This window comes from Ursus arctos, unplaced genomic scaffold, assembly GCF_023065955.2.
Source record: "Ursus arctos isolate Adak ecotype North America unplaced genomic scaffold, UrsArc2.0 scaffold_16, whole genome shotgun sequence".
Lineage (NCBI taxonomy): Eukaryota > Metazoa > Chordata > Mammalia > Carnivora > Ursidae > Ursus > Ursus arctos.
In genome coordinates this window covers 48,106,448-48,127,997 of record NW_026622830.1, presented here as the reverse complement: position 1 = coordinate 48,127,997, position 21,550 = coordinate 48,106,448, and the positions used below count along the sequence as shown (strand labels likewise).

Genomic DNA, 21,550 nt, shown 5'->3' with positions numbered 1-21,550 from the left:
GTTTTTCCCCACTAGGTGCTGATGCAGTTCCAGAGATTGAACTACAATACGACAAGTTCCAAATACGGGGGCAATACAAAACCAAACACAAAACCAAAAAAGCATCTCAACGGAAGAAGCAGGACACAGTCTTCCTGGCCTTAGAGCGGAGAAAGGCAACCCTAGTCCTGGGGCAGGAAGGAGTTCTGGGGCGTACAAGTCTTAAGGACTCCCACTTTCAGTGGTTGTTGCTATTCCTGGGAAAGTCCCTGCAACCTCTAAATCTCAGGAGTTCTGAGGGGCTGTCTCTGCTGTTTGCCCAAATTCATTGACTGAAATGGACCCGTGCTCTGAGTAAGGGGGATTTGGGGGTGCCCTCCAGTGGCTAGGGAGAAGGGCTGGCACTTCTCCTTCCTCCCACGTACAGTAGCTGATGACTCTGGGGGATTTCCTAGGTCAGGAACGAATATGAGAGTCTGTGCAAGTTTTCCATTACTGTAGGAAGTAAAAGACCCAAACCACACACATGGGCTCTAAAACAAAACAAGGGCTTTAATCTCCTAACATGCAAATCTATCACGGTACTATTTAAAACAACTAAATGGTGCCCCCTACATAAGGAAATAGATGGGGGGAAGGGGTGTGGAGACAATGGGCACAAGGATGCAGCTGCTGAGGAATCCCTGCAGGGCCACTGGACACTTGCTCAGTCCTGAGGTTGACTGCGGCCAGTTCTTCTCCTTCTTGAGTGCTGCTGACCAGCTAGGACCGGGGCTCCAGCTGGCAGGACAGGGTGTAGCTAAGGACAGAGGGACACCTGTGAGTTGCCCAGGAGCTTCCATTCAAGAGTCCCTGCCAGTGTTTGCCCACAGCTGGAGTCTGGCGCCCCGGCAACAAGGCCTGAGGCTGCCCAGGGAAGGAGGATCCCAGGAGTGGCCAGCAGAAAGAGTCCACCCCGAACCTCACCGACCCAGCTCCTGATGGGCCTCACCTCTCAGCCTCGCTGAGCGGCTCCATAGCCTGGAACCAGGCCCAAAAAGGATCCTCGGGCTCTAGGGTGTAATTCTCGGCAGCCACCTGGAGCAGCATGATGTCCGTAATGACTTGGTATTCCTGAGCAGAGAGAGAAGCACAGGATGTATAGGGAGCCTGGGGGGGGGGGGGGGGCGGGGAGCTGCAGGGTCTGGTGAGGGTTGAGCACCGGGACCGGGCACCCATCCCAGGTCCTGGCACACATGGCCATCCTCCTCCCTGCAGATTCATCCGGTCTCCACCTGTTCTCAGAGATGAGTATCAGTAGCCCCTCCTCCGGGAAGTCCTCCTGGATGCCATGCTCTGTCCCATCTCCTAACGGGATGGGACTTGCACTGCTTTCTTCTCAAGGGATCCCAGGAAATGTGAGGTGGAGGGGATGGAGCCAAGCAATGTTCTTCCCAGGGACATCTCTGAGGCCCACTCCCTACCCTTCCCTGCGGGAAGCGCCACATATGCTCACCTTATTTCTTTTGTGGTGGTTGATCTCATTCTCCTGGAATGCAGACAAAGTCCATCAGAATGAGGCCCCTGGTTCTTAGGAGCACTTGATTCCCATCCCTTCTCATGCTGCACCATGGCCAGGACCCGTGAGGGGGCCGTGCATACACAGATAGTGGGCCTGGGATCTAGGCCAGGCTCTGTGGTCCAGAGAAAGGAGGACATGGGGCAGATGGACTGGCTACAGGTCGGGACCCTGCAGCACCACCCTCTCGGAAGACAGTAGGGGAGGCCGAAGCCTCAGGCAGGAAGGGGCTGCTGCGGCTACTGAGGTGCTTGCTGACGTGGAGGGTCCTGACTTCATTCTCCCCCCACGGGCAAACTCACCGGGGGAGGCTGAGGTCCACTCAGACAGACCTCATGCAGCTTTGCCTTCAGGAAGCTCTGCTGCTTCACCAGTCTTCGGCACCGGGAGCCGTGGCCTAACTGCAGCCTCACCTCGCTCATCCCTGAGATGGGCAACAGCCCCCAGGCTCACAGGGTAGCCGTGAGGCTGTCATGACGGGAGGTTTGCCGAGTCCTGAGAGCTCAGGGCTCAGTACAGGGGCGTTCTGCTCCCAAACCTCCGGATTCTGGTCCCTCCCCCACAATCCTCAGGCTCACCCACCTCCAGATAGTCCTCCATGGCGGTATCTAACATCACCAGCTCGGTGAGGAAAGTGCCAAGGAAAGGCACGACACCCTGTGTCATGAGGGGGAGGGTTGGGATGAGTCCCTGCTCTCTGGTGTCCACAGGGACCCTCCACTGAAAATGCTCCAGCCTCCTAGCCCACCCCAGGGGCTCACGTGGAGCAGCCTAGGACCCTTAGCAGCCTCCCCCCCACGGGTTCCCTTTCCCCTCCCCCCCCAGAACATCAAACTCCTCCTCATCACCTTCAGGGCCTGCTTTTCAAAAATGCCAGGGAATGGAGCACTAGGTCGGTCCCTCCCCACCCGCAAAACCCATTCTCTATGGACCACTCTGGACCCTCCTCCTGGTCCCTTTGAAATAAGAATTGTAGAAGCTGTGGCCCCAGGAGCCGCAGCTGGAGTGGGAAGGCCCCCCCCTTCCTGATCTTTCCTTTTTGGGAGGCTTCCAGCCCTCAGGGAGGAGCCCTCCTCCTCCTCTGACTTTGGAGGCCCTGGGCCTCAGGCACACTCACCTTCTTCTGCATCCTCTTCTGGGCTCCCCGGAGGGCCATCACCAGGGTGGCAAATCTATTGGATGGTCGCTCCTGCAGGGCCAAGGACAAGTTCCTTGAGACCATCATACCCTCAGGCCACTTGCCCCCACCATCTTGGACTTCAGAACCTAGACATCTGACCTAACTCATACTGATCCTGAGGCCCCATTATCCAGAAGCAGGCCGTGAGTGATTCCAGAACAACTCACTCCAACGTTCACTCCATGTGTGACCTTGAGCTTGCAGCCTGGCCTCCCCGAGCCTGTTTTCTCATCGGGAAACGTGACAACTCCACCTATCTCCCATGGTCTCCTGAGGACTCAGGGTCCTATTACTCTCATCATTGTTGTGGCCCTCAACCCAGCCCAACCCCATCACTGAGCACAGGTCTGTCCTCTGGGCTCTCCAGGTTTGTAAAGGCCCCCACCTGGACCAGCTGTCGACACAGAGAGAGAGGGTGTCTAGGCTAGGGAGTCTGCTTGGACACCACCTGCTTGCCCCCTCGCCGCCAACGGCATCCTCACCTAGGCTGTCGCCACATTCATGACAAAGGCTTCCCCTCCCCAAGGAATGCTTCAGACCATTCCCGACTTCATCCACTCAGGACCCTGTTCCCTCCCACCCCTCCTCTCTTTCCAGACCTGCACCTTCCAGGCTACCTTGATGAGCAGGTTCCTGCCCTGTGCGGTGTCCTTGCTGCACAGCTTTTGAAAGATCTTCAATGGCTTCCTGAAGAGAGGCAAGGGAGGCACGATCAATGGACGAATAATGTGGCAGGGTTGAGTGCGAGTGCCTTTTCTTTGAGAACCCCAGAGTGTCAACCTGCCTGGTTGAGGGTTTCTTCTGGGATCCTCTGAGCACTAAGGTCTTTGTAGGACATGGGAGGGAGCTCTCATGTGGCTCGTCCTGGGCCTCCCTTCCCATATTCATTGAGAAACGCTGTTTGGGTCAATTTGGGGTTCAAATGGGCAGAGAACTTAGTGGCTGTCAAGGAAACACGTGAAGAGATTTAATGCAGCTCAGCCCCGTGTGGGACATTTGGCAAAACTGATTTCTAAAGCGGGAGGCATGGTGGCCTCCTCACCAGGGAGGCTGAGAGACGCACCCACCAGCCCAGGTCCTGTGGTCGGGGTTTGCTGCCTCCCAGAAGGTCCAAGCTGCCTGAGGGGGAAGAGGACAAGCCTCTGGGAGCTCCCTCGTCCATCCTGGTCCCTCCATGGAGAGAGGCCTACTCACCTGGAAACCTTCCCCCACGTGTTCTCGAGGCGGTGAATGGAGACACTCTGCAGAGCCGAGAGGATGGCATGTAAGGACGAGTAGTTCCTCAGGGTTTGACAGGCCTGGGGAGGGAAGAGAATGGGCTGTCACTTGGGGAGCCGGCACCTGATTGGCTCTCAAGCTTCAGTCCCCCTCAGGGGAAAGTGCTCCTGCTGGAGGAAGCCGCTGTCCAGGGACCTGCCGAAGGGCACACGTGAGGCCCAGAGGAGGAGGAAGATTTTACCTCACTCCAAGGAAGGAGCCAGGCAGAAACCGAGCATCCCAGCATGGGGCCATGCAAGGCGAGGTCAGCATGCCCCTGGACGGAAGAGCCTAGGGACTGCACAGTCCCTAGGGCAAAGACCAGGGCCTTCCACCCTGAGACCTGATCAAGGGAAGAGCAGTGCCCGAGACTCAGGAGAGCACCTCGGCTGGGCTTCCCGTTGCATACCTTGGCCACCTTGATCCAGTGCTCCACCACCATGGCCCTGTCCCGGGCTGTCATGCTTGGGTTGCCAAGGCAGGTGGTGATGACACACTTGGCCACACCGTTGAACTGGGCGACAGTGGCCCGGACTGTGGGTGCCAGGTGCTCATTGCCAGGCTTGTTGCGCTTGGACCAGACGGAGCCCAGGCACTGATGGGGCAGCAGCTTCTTGAACAGCTCCTAGAGAACAGGCGGACCTTGGTTCACCCAGCCATTTCCCATGCAAGACTCATGTCCTACGTAGGGGTCACAGGTCAGAGCTGGACCTCAGGGAGCTGAGAATCTGGCCTGAGCCTGGTTGGAGACCGTGGATTTCATTCCACTGTTTTTCCCTGAGGGAACCCAGTACACAATGACCCAGGAGCAAACAGAGCAAGGGAAGGAAGGAGGGCATTGGCACCCTGATCATGCTCAGGAACTCCCAGCTCCAGGTGGCACTGCAAGGTGGTCCAACCCAAGGGGGCTTCTTCCCCTCCCCTCCAACTGGTCATCCCCCTGGTCCTTCCCCCCTTTCAGATGCACATTCTCACACGGGAGCTGCAACCACACGTTTTTCCGTCTGCCCTGTCCTCATGGACACATCAGATGCCTAATCAATGCTGAGGGTACTCATCCTCCAAGGCACATGAGTGGGTGACCCATGGACTTGACTGAACACAGGGAGCTGCCCTCCTCCACCCACGGGACCAGGGCCTGCCCATTGGTCTCTCCATTCTGGCTCATTTCTTCTCCCTAGTACCTCTGTATCAGTGCTTATCAGGGTCTCTCGCTACAGTCCGCAGCTGGACAGTGAAAGCTTGGGGCTAAGCACCTTGATGGGTTGACAGGGTTGGGAAGTGGTGGAGCTGAGATTTGGTCCCAGACCATAGGAGTCCACATCAGGGAAAGGCAGGTGTGGGGCAGGTGAGAGCAGAAGGAAGGCCTGCCCCTGGCCCACCCTGAGAGCCCAGCTGCTCACCGCATCCATATACGTGAGCTGCTCTGCCACCAGCCTGGGAGGGAAGTCCAGGAGGTCGGGCTTCTCCTCACCCAGCTGGTTCTTTGGGGTGACACAGCGGTGGCAGGAAGCCTCTGGGGCTGCGGTGGGCTCTGTGGCTGTTGCCTGAGTGAAACTTTCTAGCAAAAAGGGTGGTCCAGCTGACTGCTGCTCAGCACCCGGCACACATGCAGAAGATGGGAGCACGGGTTGCAGTTCTGGAACAGCTGACGGAGGGGAGGCTGGCTCTGACACCGCAGGTGACAGTTGACACAGAGCCGGGGTCGCCTCTAGCTCTATAGGAGGCCCTGTTCCTGGCTCTGCCGCTGGAAGGAGCCCTGGAGCTGGCACTGGGGCAGGAGACAGAGAAAGGTTCATCCACATCACTGACTTTCCGGATGCCTTTGCAAAACCAGGACAGACCCCATGGCCTTGAAAGGAATACCCAGCCCATGAACCCCATCCCAGTTAGCCTTCCCAGCTTGCCATCCCCCTTACCCTCCACCTCTGCCTCAGTGAGCGCCAGAAGTTCCCGCTGCATCAGGAGAAGGGGGACATGGTTTGTCACGTCCCAGGCATGCCACTTCAGAACCATGGCCCCATGTACATAGTCCACCTTGATCTCGACACGGTCACAGCCCAGGGACTGATAGATAGCCTGCAAATTCTGGTCAGGCCAGGTACCCAAGATGGGAGACAGGGTGCTGGGGAGAGTCATATGTGGAGCAGAGTCAGAGGCCTGGCCTTGCATTGCACATGCTACTCCCACAGCACCGTTCTTTCTGTATGGGTCCCAGAGGATGGCCCCAGCCCCCTTCCAACCCCTCTCTAGCTGCCCTCGTATTGGGAGGCCTGGTCCTCCTGAAAACCTGAATGAGTCTGGTTTTTCCACTTCTCCTCTCCTCTACCTGGCCATGGGCCTGATCTACTCTATCCTCCATGCACACCAGTATCAAGGCTCAGGTTGGAGGCAGATTTGTGAGTGGTCGGCTCAGCACACCCTCGGTTCTTGGCCCCGGTTGGGGTGGTCAGCAGGGAGGGGCAGGCAGAGCAAGTTGGGACCGTCAAAGGGATGGGTGTTTCAGGCACCCACTGAGCCCAGACTGTGCTCTGCCGCCCAGAGGGCCCGGGACCCCCTCCACAGCCTTCTTTGACTCATTTGCTTCTTCACATGAAGCCCCCCAGATGAAGCCCACCCACTGGAAATCAAGAGATCGGTGAGATCCCTGGTTCGGCAAATCCCTCCCCAGCCACCACCCCTGTAGTCCCCCACCCTGCTCTGTGGAGGCAGCCAGCCCTGCTTCTGGACCCAAACCCCTGTCCCAGTTTTACTTGATCATTTCATCTGTCCTATGATCCAGCTCTTGGTGGATCCTTTCAAAGCTAGAGGAGGCTACGAAGATATCACATCTAACAACCATTGGACATGCATGCTTAGGGTGTGCAGAGTGCCTATCTGACCCTCTGACTAGAACTGAGACCCAGACACTGTATCTCCTCTCTCCATTCACATTCCTAGGTGCTTAATATACATTCTTGAATGACTACTTCCCAGCCCGCACTTTCCAAATCCTGAGTGGCCCGTGGGCTGGTCTGCCTGCTCCCAGTGTGCCCCTGAGCTGCTCACACAAAGGACAACTACCAGAACCATCTAGATGGAATCTCAGAAGTCCTTTGCACATGGGGAAACTGCCTGCTTTGCATTTCCTTTCGTCAACCCAGAAGGGCCACCGGCCTGTGAGGGTTGCACTTGAGAGCTTCTTGACCGGAGAGAGAGAACTATTAAGCAAGAAGATGCCCAGCACGTCCAGGAGCCCTTTCTACAGAGCCAAGCACCAGAGTAGCCCGTGCCATGTTTCCTCCCATGATTTCCTACAGTAACTGTATGAGGTTCATCCTCTTAACCACCCCACTTTTCAGAAGAGGAAAGGGAAGGTCAGAGAGGGGTAGGGCCATTCCCGAGATGTACACCCAGTAGATGGGAGGCTCACCCTGTGCTGTGCATGGGGTGGGCACTCACCGATTGAACTGCTGGCCCAGGACCTGTGTGGCTGAAGTGAACATCTCGTACATGCAGAAGATCGTTGAGGTGGTTGAGATGCTCCCATCTGGGAAGGATGGCACCAGGGACTGTACGAAACGCTCCATTGTGCCTTCTCGGAGCCTCAGCATCGTCTGGGCCTCATCCAGGGACAGGGATGATTCCTTTTCCCACCAGGTAGAGAAGGGGGGTGTGGGGGGCAATGGAGTCAGCTTCAACACCACGCACCACCAGGATGATCAGGGTCTGGTGCTCAGACCAGAGAGTCCCATCCCTTCGGGAACTTGTGCAAGAAAAGGGACTTGAGGGCCCACCCAGAAAAAGGCTCTAGGCTTGAAAGTACAATTGCCTTTAGGGGTGAAATGAGAAAGCATTGGTCACTTCAACACATCTTGTTAGCTGAGCCACCACAGCCTTTCTCTCTCTGAATAGGCTTTATTAAGAACTGTATGCCTTTGAGTCATCAGTCAACATCCCTACTGCAGACAGGAGAAAGCAGAGGCTTAGCATCTCCAACGCTGCTCGAGATCATAGACGTTGGGCCTGAGAACTGTCCAGAGCATGGAATGCATGGCATTTCCCTAGGCTGCTGCGGCCTGCTCTGTTCCTAAGGTGGGGAGAAAGGTTCAGGGGAAATCCACCTTCCTCGGCAGGCCCCAGGGGAGCCGGTTGTTTCTAGTGTGGGTTCTGGCCTTGCCGTGATCATCTGTGGGTCCTGAGATTGGACATCAATCTGGACCTGTTCTCACCCCAGACCAGCATTGGATGCTGTTGTGGGCCGAGGCACCTGCTGCTTGTCAAGGGAGATGGAGTAGCTGAGCCCTTGGAGCAAGCAGCTCCTCAAAGATGGCCTGGATTGAACTCTGAAAAGACAGAGTCCACTACCTGGGCCAGGAGGCATCAGAGGCCTTGCACCCAATCCGTGCTTGAAAGGCTGAATCACGGTGGCAGACAACCTCCCATACGGAGGTCCAAAAAGACATATGAGGACACAGCTTGTGACCCGGGGGACATACAATGAGTCGATGTGTTCTGAGAGGTGATACGTTACAGAGGAACATATAGAATGGCTTCATCCCACCGTTCCTTTTATGTTCAATCACCCTGTGTGGGGTGAGGATTCATAAGGCCTTGGACACGTTCTCCAAGGACAGTGGAGCTGGGTTCTACACAGGATGGCTGGGGTGAGTCAAGAAAATACTCAAAACAGTAGCAAAATGCAAAGACACTCATGGCTGTGGGAAAAGTCACACAAAACAGAATGAAACAGAATAACCCACGCCCCAAACTGCAAAAAACATGAACACTATTCTCTACCATGCCCACCTATGTGAAGAGTGTCTTCCTACCTTCTCCCACAGCTGGTGGTGGAGGTGTGGATACTGGGATGACTTTGTGGTTGGGCCTGCGGGGCACTCATATAGAAACACCATGGGAGGGCCCCAGGTTTGTCCCCATATTTGTGTGGGGGCCCTGGGTGCGTGGAACCCTCTTCCCATTCTCACCTCAGAGCGGCACTGATCCTGGGTGGCCTGGTGCACCTGCCACTTGTCTAGGGCGTTGTAGTTGAAGTCCCAGACCAGCTCTTCGATGACCTCCTGGGTGCAGCTCTGAAAATGCAGTGCCCCATAGACATGGGGTCAAGAGACATTAGTGTCCTCCCGGGACATTGCCACAAGGGGTCCCTGCTCTCCAGTTGAGGCAAAGAGGGACAGCTGAAAAGACAACGAGCAAGGAGGTAGCCGGATGAAACTCTAGAGCTCGTGATTAACATCGAGGTAGTTGAGCTTGGTCCCCAGTGCTCAGCTTCTCATCCTGCCTGCTATTACCTGGGGTGTGAACATGAAAGATGGGCCAGGCTTCCAACACCTGGCAGCTTCCTTCTGCCCAGGAAGGGTGTGTCCCACATCCTCTGTCCCCTTCTCTACACATAGACAACCAGCCCCCCACCCCAACACACACACAGGGACACACATAATGAGGGGCAAGAGGTGTGGGCCTGCTGAGGTGACATCACAGTTGTTGCCTGCTCTCCAGTGGGCTGCCCTGAGCTGCCTCGTGTTACCTGTTGGTGTCTCCTGCCACATGTCCAGAGGGCTCGGAAAAGCGGGCTGAGCCGACGTCTACAATTATTTGAAAGTCTCTCTCTCTGGGCTTGCCTGGGCCCAGAGACCCTGAAGGGAGGAAGGCAGCAAGAGAACATCCTGTTCTCTCGAACGTCTCCGCTTAAGTGAGCTGGAGAGCAGGTTGTCTTTTGAATCTGGGTGCCCGGTTACCAGAGTTCTAAGTTCAGTTGGGGCCTATCACAGAGGAAGTGAGGTCACTCTTTCAAGATTCTAATCCCTGGGACCATGTGTTCAGTCAGACCTATCCAGAGCCCCTTCTTGGCAGTTGACTCCTTAGCTTTCTCCCCCATGTCATCTCCTGAACTGGACACAATGAGCCAAAAAGGCCATAGCCACCACTCTCTGGAAATGGAACTAGGGCCCGAAGCTTCAGGAGGCAGAGCTGAATTCAGACCTTACGTTCTGTGTTTCTTTGCGCACTTGTGTGTCCTATGTCATTGTGTCTCTCACGTAGTCCCCACTTTCCCAGCCTGCAGTGTGGGGATCAGGCTAGAATCTACTTCCTTGGGACATCCTCTGGTGTCTGTGGATAAGAGTATTTATTACATGTGTGGGGTGGTCCCCTGTGTATCTGAGGCACAATTTTCAAGATGGAAGAATTACAAGAAGGGGTGGGACTTGGCATGGAGGGCTGCTCAGAAGAGGCCTGGGTTCCAGCCCTGTAATACTGCAACTGTCACTTTCCCTCTTGGCCTCATTTTAAGGTGGGCACCATGATGGTCTGGAAAAGCAAGAAGATGCAGGCATTGTCAACCTCTGTAGTAAAACCATGCAATTGTTTCCCGTTATATGAAGAACGAGACCCCGTTACCTCGTTTGGGTCCATGAGGGGAGCGGCTTTCAACATGGCTCCCAGGGATCCTGACCTGTGGTATAGGTATCAGACTGTAACCGCTAAGTGGTCAGTGACTGGCTTTTGACCCACAGGACATATTCAACGTGATGAAGTACCATGCCTAGAGCTTCTCTACATGTCATGCAAAGAGTTTCTCACTCCCTAGTTACTTTCCATCATGTTCCACTACTCACTCCTTCCCTTTCCCTTCTTCTTCTCTCTCTCTGAAGCAGAACCAAGCACCGATGTTTTGAGCTGCCATCTACAGAGGCTCACAGGACAGAGAACAGAGGCAGTGCCAAGGCCAAAAGACACACAGGAACTCAGCTTCTGAGTCCAGATGGCATCCCGAGTCACGTGAGCCAACTTATGACAAAATCCTCTTCCAGTATGGCCCTGGTCACAGCCGCAGCCACTGACACACCTTGAGCCTGGGGAACCATGCTAATTTGGGCCCGCATTCTTCACCCACAAATACTGTTAGAAATTAAAGCGATGCACCTGCACATGCAGGGTATCAGGGCAATGCAGTCCCGGGGCAACTCTAGATAAGTAACAGTCTCCCAGGCCTCAGCATCTGTCCCTGCCTTCCTCCCTCCCCTCTGCTCTCCTCCTAGTGTCCCTGCAGCCACCCTGGCTGCCTTTTTCACTCCTCTGGCCAAACTGGCTTCTGTTATTGAATGTCTGCAGCACAAGTCACTTCTTCCTGAAACGCTGCTCCCTGACGTGTGCAGGCCTAGCTCCCTTTGGTCAATCTGTTCTCAGCAACCTCAGCCTCAGTGAGGCCTTTCATATCTTTCCATGCAATGACTCCCCAGCCTTCCTCCGTAGCACACTTCATTCCTAGTACAGAGCGCTTGCTCTTTTCTTTCACGTGAGTTCTCTTTGGAGCTTTGGTCCATGTGTAGACTGGGAGCTCCTAAAGCAAAGGAGCCCTACGTAATTTCAGCTCCGCGCACGGGCCCAGCAAGATACCTGGCATAGGGCAGTGCTCAGTGTGTAGTTACTCAATGAATAATTGAGAAGATCTTGGAGCCCACCTCCCCTCTTAAGCACCTAGACTGCAGAATGCTACTAAAACTTTCAAGCTGTTTCTGGGCAGGGGCGACAACCACAATGGCCTCTGCCTGACTCTTCCTGCTCCAGTTCCTCCAGCAGAACTCACCAGGTACCATGGACAAGGAAGCGCCCTGCACCCAGTTCTCCAGCTCTGGTGGCACAGCCCCACGCAGGCACACCAGCAAAAATAGCCATGCCTTTTCTCGGGGGTCGTCAACGCAGTGCCTTTGCAGAGTCACAGAGCAAAGGAGCAGGATCTCTATTTTTCCCTTCTCTGTGGAATCTGAGACAAAGAAGAGAAAAGGAGGAAGACTAACTCAGAAAAAGAGATCAGATTGAAGTAACCAGAAGCAGAGGGCGGAGGGGGTGCGGGAATTGAGTGAATGGTGAAAAGGTACAAATTCCAGTTTCAGATCAATAAGGAATAGGGATTTACAGTACACCCCAGGACTACAGTTCATTACTGCTCTATGGTGTATTTGAGAGGTGTGAAAAGAGCAAGTTCTGAGAGTTCTCATCACAAAGAAAAACCTCTCTTTCTTTTCTTTTAACTTCATTTTTGTATCTCTAGAGATGATGATGGCGGCGGACTAAATTTATTCTGGCGATCGTTTCACAGTATACGAAAGGAACATCATTACGCCAGGTATCTTAAACATACACCGTTCTGTATGTCAAATGTATCAAAACAACTGGAGCAAAAAAATATTTTAATATTCATAGAGAGCATCAGGAAATTGGACATGGTAAAAAGAATGTCACGTAAACAAAACTGAAAACAGCAGAACCGAAAGCCAGTAGGTTATCCTAGGGGTTAAAAACTTCAAGCCATTGGCATAGAAAGTCGATTCTGCATCGAGCCTTACATCGAAAACCGGGGATGTACTGTATGGTGACTAACATAATATAATAAAAAATCATTATTAAAAAAAAAAAGTCGATTCTGAAATTAAAAATCAGTGAGTTAAAATTAAAGCAGATGAAATAGAATTTTAAAATTTTGTTCCATTTAACAATTTGTCAAAGAATAGAAAGTCTTAATAAGTGACCTCAGATAGTAACTTTTGAAAAAACTGTTCATGTTTTGGAATATTCTGATTGTAAGCTTCCAAGTGGGCACAGAATGAGAACATTTTGTTTGATCAAAGTCGCCTCATGGAAAATGGCTGAAGCAAAATGTCTGAGATGGGACCTAAACGAAAGGATATAAATGGCTAGACGAAATTGTCCCGAGTTCGTTTCTCCGTATTTGCAGTTTACATTTATTTTCATGTCGTTAAGTCCATTAAGTTCATGGAGTACATTCTAAGTGTATTCCATGCATTAATATGTTTGAACAACCTCCCTGTAACCCAGCTTCACATCTCATTGTATCTTGTAAAACTCAAACTCTATACCATGAATCAGAAACTTCCGATGACCGCCTACTTCCAGCCCTTGGCAACACCATTCTACTGTCTTTGGCAATTTACTCTAGGTAGGTCCTAAGAGTGAAGTCAAAGTGTGTATTTTCATGAATACTCATCTACTTAGCATAATATCCTCCAGGTTCACCCATGTTGTGGCATATGTCAATGTCTTCTTCCACTTTGAAGAATGAATGCTATTCCAATATGTGTACATACAACATCTGTTCCTCCCTCGACAGATACTTGGATTGCTTTCATGGTTTAGCTATTATGAATAATGATGCCATGAAAATGTGTGTTCAGATATGTCTTCAAGACCATGCTGTCAATTAATTTGGGTATACACCCCAGAAGTGGAGTTACTGGAACACATAGTAAGTCTAATTTTAATTTTTTTTGAAACTACCATACTGATTTCACAACTATGCTGTTAAACATTCCTACCACACACACTGAATAAGGCTTCCATCTTCTCCACATCTTGGCCAACACTTGCTCTTTTTTTCCCTTCTGATTGCTTTTTTTTTTTTTTTTGGAAGAGTCATCTTAAAGGATGTAAAATGGTATCTCATTGCTTTTTATAATTTGCATTTCCCTTAACATTAGTGATGTATCTTTTCAAATTTCTTTTCACGTGCACATCTTTGAGGATATGCCTATTCCCAATTTGCACATTCACGCATTGCATTCATTTTGTTGTCTGTTGTTGAGTTCATGTGATCTCTATTCATTCTGGATATTGAGCCCCTGCCAGATAGACAGTTTGCAAATATGGTCTCCCATCTTGTGGATTGTGTTTTTACTTCATTGCTAATGTCTTTAAAGTCACAAAGATTGTAAGTATTCTGAATGTCCTGTACGTGAATTTATTTTTCTTTTCTATCCTGTGCCTTGCAGGTCATATCCATTAAAGCATGGCCAAATCCTATTTTGTGAAGCTATGAAAATGAATATTATTGGGCTGCACTTCCGAGATGAAAAAGGTTCATTAGTGGAGTAAGAGAGCAGCATGAACTGGAGAAGCACTGGCATGATGATGGGGTCATGACGCTATGTGATCTCAAGAGGATAGGAATATGTATGATGGGCCAGCATGAGCTGTGTACTGGAAATGGGACCTTGTCCATTTTGTGCAGCACCTACGTGGATGATGGGAGCAGTGAGACATATGACTGGACGGAATCCCGAGCTCAGCCCTTCTTCCAAGTTAGACTTTCATTGCACTCTGATCCATTAACATTTGAAGAGTTTCTTAATCAGATGAGGGACATAGTCTTACATGCTAGAAGGTGATGAACGTGGTGTGTGGGCGTGTCTGCAAGGAACTCAGTATCCCTCCCGTCTTGGTGAGCCACTGTCTGGAGTCCATGGCAAAGAAGGTTAGAGTACTAAATTACACTGGGGTCAAACCAAAGGGGAACAGTATGTCCCTCCTATGCTGAGCTGAAGTCAGGCAAGACCTTTATATGTTTGCTCTGTGTTCCCAGTTCATGGTCCCTAAGTTCTGCAGCTTCCTCTCTGGGAGAGAGGAGATGGACATGTTTGAGGGGGAGCTGGAGAGCTGTATCACCACCAGGAATGAGACCGAGAGCCGACTCCCAGTCATCGTGCAAGTGAAGAAATGGGATCAATGTCATCAAAGAGAAAACCATCAGCCACCAGTATTCATGCCGCCTGTGAGGAAATCTTGTCGAGAGGCACTTGTAAGTGATGGAGGGTGCACACCTGTAGTAACTCTGTGGCAAGTACAGATGTTACCTGCTTGAGGTGACCCACCTTGAAGAAACAAAGTTTTTGCCACCCTGTCAAGGGTGCTCAGAATGGACTCGAAGGGCAAGAGGCCTGGAACTGAAAGCATGTTTGAAAGTCTCTTTAGGGCTGAAATGAAAAAGGCAGCATGCCCTGAAAACTGCCTCACCTTGAATAGGCTAGCTCCCTTCATTGCTTGTGGGAAGAAAAGAAATCATCCGGTATTTTTCGTATTGAAAACAAGAAAACACAGAACCTTGGATTTCCGTTATTTTTTTATTGAAATTCGATTAGCCGACATACAGTCCATCCTTATTTCAGATGTAGTGTTGAATAACTCATCAGTTGCATATACCACTCAGTGCTCATCACATCACGTGCCCTCCTTTATGCTCCTCACCCAATTGCCCCATGCCCCCACCCAGCTCCCCTCCAGCCACCCTCAGTTGTTCTCTGTGCTTAAGAGCCCCTCATGGTTTTGCTCCGTCTCTGATGGCTTCCCAGTCAGTTTTCCCTCCTTTCCCCTATGATTATCATCAGTTTTCACTCATATGTGGAACGTAAGAAACAGTGTAGAGGATCATAGTGGATTTTCTTTAAAAGGATGTTATTTTCTGTCTTTCCATGTTTGACCGCATTTCACTTTTCTTTAAAAATGACACGTTCAAATGATATGTCCATTGACCCTGGAGGGTTGGGCGTTCTTCACACTTCCTCAATGAGTTAGGACCCTGAACCAGGTGTCAGGAGAACCTCCTCTGTGTTATTGTTCCCCGGGTGCCCTTGTTGGGCTTCAGCTTCCTTATCTGTAATACGATGAGAGATACGAATGCTAAATATTTTCCGAAAGTTGTTCCCGCTCCAAACGTTCGATGGCTACCGATAGTCGAATATTGCTTCATCCACGAGACAAAGGTTAGGAATCGTTATTTCAATTACTTCGTGAAAACACACAACCAAGTAGAATGAGAACACCAGAGGAGCATCGCTCCAATAGGACTTGAGTGAAACTCTGCTCCAACTGCCAGTAGCATAGGACGTTACCTTTTACGTGAACACAGAGGTGGGCCCTGGCCTTTCCATAGAAACAGACTGTCCTTTTGTCTTTGGACATTTTCATTTACCTTTCGTGTGGATTGACGTTCAGCCCGATGAGACCTCATGAGGAAACTCTGCGTATTCTAAGCTTAGATCTCATAGGACCGATTTTTCTTAAGTTTTGAAACTACACTATAATTGACAGACAGTGTTATATTCCTTTCAGGTGAACAGCAGGGACTCAATAGTTCTGTACATTACACAGTGCTCAGCACCATAAGTGTACTCTTAATCCCCAGGACCTATTTCACCCATCCCCCCACCTGGCCATCCCCAGTCTGTGCTCTACATTTGAGACTGGTTTTTTGTTTGTTTTCTCTTTGTTCTTTCTTTTTGTCTCTTAAGTGCCACACAGGAGTCAAACCCATGTTAACATAACACACATCGACTTTAAAGCTTACCTCCGTTTCATGGTCTGGATGAAATGTGCTGACTATACCACCACGTTGACTCCACAGTGGCTCCCAGGGATCCCCACCCGTGCTATATACCTCCCTGTCTATCCACTGCCTGGTTGCTAATAGGTTTCTGACCAAGAGAATATGACAAAACATTGTCACTTTCCTGTTACTCTCTTCTGTTCCCTTCCTTTCTTTCCTGTATCCCTGCACTGGGGAAGCAAGCACTGGTGTTTAGAACTGCCCTACATAAAGGCCCACAGAGGAAGGAACCTAGGGAGTGCCCAGGCTAATAGGCAGAAAAGAACTCAAATTCAGGATTTCGCTTAAACCCACTTTGTTGAGTCTGAGCTAAATCCTGACATTAGTCACATCAGTGACTTGGGAGCAAATCTTACCACAGTTGGGCCTTGGGTGAGGCGCAGATTGCATCACACAGAGACCTGGGGGCAGAAACACCCAGTCTCAACTGTGCGGAGATTCCAGGCCCCCCCGAATTGGGAGCTAGGAAATATCACGCTTCAGAAGTGCTAAGCTTTCTAGTAGTGTTCTCAGAGACAAACAGATAGCTAACTCAGTCGACCAGGCTTCGGCACCTGGCCCTCCCATCCACTGCCATCTCTTGTTCTCACCTCCCAGCCTCCACCAGCCACTCTGGCCACTTTCCGAATCTTCTTTCGTCAAACTAGTTCCTGTCTGAGAGATTTGGCCCCAGCAGTGCCCTCTCCCTGACACACTGTTCCCAGAGGTGTGCAGCTCTTGCTCCCTCTTGTCAATCTGCTACCAGCAGATGTCACCAGGTGGAGGCCTTCCAGACCCTCCTCTCCTGTGACTCCCTAGCCCTCCCTACTACACTGTGCTGGTAACTGGAGTATAATATCTGCTCTGTTCTTTCACACATCTTGCTTTCAAGCTGTTCTCCATCAGAACAGCAGAAACAACTTGGCCATTTGCAGACTGCACTGGGGCCCACCAACTCACCTGGCACAGGCTGAGTGCTCAGAGCATAGTTGCTGAAAGAAGAAATGGGAAGGTCTTGGGGCCCTGCCTTCCATCCTTGTCACCATGTCCATTCCTGAGCCCGTTATGCTAGCACTGGGATGGGCAATGTGAGAGGCTAGAATGGATATCAAGTGGCCAAGATGTACTCGGCTGCTTAGTGCCTTTTCCAGGTTGAATGCGCTTGGGCGGATGTCAATGTGTGATGCAAAGATCATCATACCTGGTGCCCACTCCCATGGGTCCACCTACATGTCTGTTCCCCAGGACTAATTGTCATAAATCTTCTTCCTCCCAGTCCCTGACCAACGAGCCAAATCATCTACCACTGCCACGAGCCAATGTATATTCTTTCCTCAGGCTGCTTTTCTTTCCATACCACCTGAAAGAATTGAAAGAATTTTGAAATGCTCGAAAGAATTTCCCGTCGCTGCATTCTATCAAGACTACCCTGAACGGGGCTGTAGTATATCTGCAGCCACTTTCCATCCTGCAGCCACATCCAAGCCCATTCAGCCATGAACCAACCTGTCTTTTCCCTCCTCTGTCGCATGGAGCAATATTGGGTCTTCTGCTCGTCCTCTCTGAAGCTCCTCTGGCCCGTTCATGGGGACTTGCGAGGGAGCCCGTGCACCACACACAGAGTGGCCCCTAGCACCTGCCTCTGCCCACGTGCCAGGGCTGACTCAGGAGCTCAGGCTCCCACCTTACCCCCTTTCAGCCTCGGCCATCCCTCTTGGAAGGACTTTGTGCTCTGCACACATCGCAGAGATACAGGAGGGCACAGGAAAGAAAACCCACTGACCTAAAGAAGCTCCTAAACTATTGACCTCCTTCCATCCTGCCTCCATATGCCCTGGAAGAGAAGAAGAGGAGAGGCCTGCAGGTGTGGACAAAGCCCTGCCCTGGCTGTTTATCTTCCCGGCAATAAAAAGGCCTCCTCGTTGCAGCCAAACTGTTGCTGAAAATTCTGTTTTCAGTGGTGAAACAGATAACTTTGGTCCAATGGCCTGCTGGCGCCGTTTGTCAGGGTGGTCCGTGGACAAGTGGCCTCAGCATCCGCAGAGGGCATGTTGGAAATGCAGAGTCTCAGGTCCCTCCCAGTGTTACTGAATCAGAATCTGTATTTTCACGAGATCCCCAGGGGATCCAGGCCTAAGACGATGTCTCAAAAACCACTGTTGAATGTTCCCCAAAGAGAAAGCTAATCGGCACCTTGATATACCAAATGGGGAAGGCACGGTTGTTTCCTGGGCCTTTTTGGCAGTTTCTAGCATTCTAGAATTCCATAAAGGGTTGATTCCCCAGTGGACATGGTGGGAGTTGTTGTGCAGGAAAGGAAAGAACACCATACCTGCTGGGAAATGGAGCAAGGACGGAAGCTATGCATGGGCCCAACAGCAAGAGCTCCAACGCGACAAGGCTGATCCCCTGCTCTAGAGCTCTCTGCTGTTCTTATGCTAGATCCCTTTGTGTCAGGTGATGGGATGGAAGATTGTTCTTGCTTTTGGAGCTGGCCTGTATTGCTGTAACCGGTCCTCTAAGATTCACTTTTGTTGTATCCCAAAGTTTTGGGACGCTTGTCTTGTCATTGTTCTTGGATTCCATGTAATTTTTTTTCCTATTTTGAATTCCTGGTTGACCCACTCATTTCTCGGGAGCGTGTTCTTTCACCTCCTTGTGTTCATGGTCTTTCCAGGTTTTTCTCTTGTGGTTGATTTCTAGTCCATACCATTGTGGTCAGAAAAGATGTATGCCATGACTTCCATCTTTTTGAATTAGTAGAGACTTGTTCGGTAGCCTAATATGTGATCTGCTCTGGAGGACGTTCCATGTGCAATCGAAAGGAATGAGTATGTGCTGTTGGAGGATGGAATGTTCTGCATGCGTCTGTTAAAACCAGTGCATCACCCAAAGCCACTGTTTCCTTGTTGATTTTCAGTTTGGATCATGTGTCCATTAATAGAAGGGGGCTGTTAGATCCCCTACTGTATTGTATTACAGTCAATTAGTTGCCTGCTTTTTGTTATTAACTGTTTTATGTATTTGGGTCCTCCTATGATGGGTGTCTAAAAATTTAAAATTGTTCTATCTTCTTGTTGCATTGTCTCCATGATTGGGACACAGTGTCCTTCTTTGTGACTCACTACTCTTTTTTTTTTTATATTCTGTTTTGTCTGATAGATGTATTCGTACCCCTGCTTTGTTTTGGCAACCAGTTGCATGCGAGATGCTTCTCATCTGCACACTTTCAATGTGCAGGGGACCCAGTAGGTCTGGGGGCTCAGGCTGAGTACCTAATTTCGGACAAGTCAGTGTAAGTGTGCAAACTGAGACTGAGTGTGTAAACTGTTGAATATTAGTGACAATGGAATATTACTCAGCCATCAAAAAGAACGATTTCTCAACATTTGCTGCAACATAGACGGGACTGGAGGAGATAATGCTAAGTCAAGTCAAACAGAGAAGGAAAATTATCATATGGTTTCACTCATTTATGGAACATAAGAAGTAGGAAGATCAGTAGGAGAAGAAAGGGAAGAAGAAAGGGGGGGTAAACAGAAGGGGGAATGAACCACGAGAGACTATGGACACTGGGAAACAAACTGAGGGCTTCAGAGAGGAGGGGAGTGGGGGATTGGGATAGGCTGATGTTGGGTATTAAGGAGGGCACCTATTGCATGGTGCACTGGGTGTTAGACGCAAGTAATGAGTCATGGAACTTTACATCAAAAACTAGGGAAGTACTGTATGCTGACTAACATAATAAAAAAAAATATTATAAAAGAAATAGAGATGATGGACTTCAGAAAACATGTACCTAAAAGTCATGATGGACAGCAAGGAGAGTGTGGGGTTTCTCTGGTCAAGGATATGGCCCATTATCCTGGCAAGAAAGAGCCCGTCCCTGATCCATCAGATGCCAGCCAGGGAACAGTAGCTATTGTGCATCTGACCCAGAGCCTGGGGCCTGGAGGGAACTGCTGCTTCAGAAGAACTGCATAAGGAGATGCACGAAGGCTGGATATCCTGGCTCCTAGGTCAGCATAGATGTTCATGGAACCAGGCTCAGGTGTGCCCTTTAAAGTACCCCTCCCCATCTTTTCCCAACACACAAAACAAGCAGGAAAGGGAATCCAGAGATCATTGACAAGAATCCCAAAAGATTCCAAACTTGGTAAATGGCCAACGGGGAGACTGAGGCTGGAAAGTCCTGCCTGCCCTGAGTCCATCTGCAAATTATCTTCCTCTGGCTTTGTCCCCTTCACACGCAGGATTTGATCTCCTTCCGTGTTTTTCCCCACTAGGTGCTGATGCAGTTCCAGAGATTGAACTACAATACGACAAGTTCCAAATACGGGGGCAATACAAAACCAAACACAAAACCAAAAAAGCATCTCAACGGAAGAAGCAGGACACAGTCTTCCTGGCCTTAGAGTGGAGAAAGGCAACCCCAGTCCTGGGGCAGGAAGGAGTTCTGGGGCGTACAAGTCTTAAAGACTCCCACTTTCAGTGGTTGTTGCTATTCCTGGGAAAGTCCCTGCAACCTCTAAATCTCAGGAGTTCTGAGGGCCTGTCTCTGCTGTTTGCCCAAATTCATTGACTGAAATGGACCCGTGCTCTGAATAGGGGGGATTTCGGGGTGCCCTCCAGTGGCTAGGGAGAAAGGCTGGCACTTCTCCTTCCTCCCACATACAGTAGCTGATGACTCTGGGAGATTTCCTAGGTCAGGAACGAATATGAGAGTCTGTGCAAGTTTTCCATTACTGCAGGAAGTAAAAGACCCAAACCACACACCTGGGCTCTAAAACAAAACAAGGGCTTTACTCTCCTAACATGCAAATCTATCACGGTACTATTTAAAACAACTAAATGGTGCCCCCTACATAAGGAAATAGATGGGGGGAAGGGGTGTGGAGAAAATAGGGCGCAAGGACTGCCCATATGCAGCTGCTGAGGAATCCCTGCAGGGCCACTGGACACTTGCTCAGCCCTGAGGTTGACTGCGGCCAGTTCTTCTCCTTCTTGAGTGCTGCTGACCAGCTAGGACCGGGGCTCCAGCTGGCAGGACAGGGTGTAGCTAAGGACAGAGGGACACCTGTGAGTTGCCCAGGAGCTTCCATTCAAGAGTCCCTGCCAGTGTTTGCCCACAGCTGGAGTCTGGCGCCCCGGCAACAAGGCCTGAGGCTGCCCAGGGAAGGAGGATCCCAGGAGTGGCCAGCAGAAAGAGTCCACCCCGAACCTCACCGACCCAGCTCCTGATGGGCCTCACCTCTCAGCCTCGCTGAGCGGCTCCATAGCCTGGAACCAGGCCCAAAAAGGATCCTCGGGCTCTAGGGTGTAATTCTCGGCAGCCACCTGGAGCAGCATGATGTCCGTCATGACTTGGTATTCCTGAGCAGAGAGAGAAGCACAGGATGCATAGGGAGCCTGGGGGGGG

At 50.9% G+C, this 21,550-nt stretch overlaps 1 protein-coding gene across 1 annotated transcript; it reads right to left on the bottom strand.

The window, feature by feature from the left end:
• Positions 1-511: 511 nt before the first annotated feature.
• Positions 512-21,467, bottom strand: LOC130543809 (ral guanine nucleotide dissociation stimulator-like). The gene is made up of 12 exons (XM_057312724.1): positions 21,383-21,467; positions 8,942-9,046; positions 7,416-7,600; positions 5,894-6,099; positions 5,378-5,745; positions 4,384-4,599; positions 3,912-4,015; positions 3,335-3,404; positions 2,655-2,726; positions 1,475-2,194; positions 971-1,092; positions 512-778 (listed from the first exon to the last, which is right to left on the bottom strand). Exons 3-10 carry the CDS (start codon positions 7,565-7,567, stop codon positions 2,048-2,050), a joined length of 1,335 nt encoding a protein of 444 aa, XP_057168707.1. The 5' UTR covers positions 7,568-7,600; positions 8,942-9,046; positions 21,383-21,467; the 3' UTR covers positions 512-778; positions 971-1,092; positions 1,475-2,047.
• Between the last annotated feature and the right edge of the window lie 83 nt (positions 21,468-21,550).

Excerpts from the sequence above, each read along its gene's own strand:
- LOC130543809 (XM_057312724.1), bottom strand. The coding sequence starts at position 7,567 with ATGCTGAGGCTCCGAGAAGGCACAATGGAGCGTTTCGTACAGTCCCTG. Across the intron at positions 6,100-7,415 it reads CTGGGCCAGCAGTTCAATCG|CACCCTGTCTCCCATCTTGG; the intron begins GTGAGTGCCCAC and ends GACTCTCCCCAG. Across the intron at positions 4,016-4,383 it reads ACTGGATCAAGGTGGCCAAG|GCCTGTCAAACCCTGAGGAA; the intron begins GTATGCAACGGG and ends TTCCCTCCCCAG.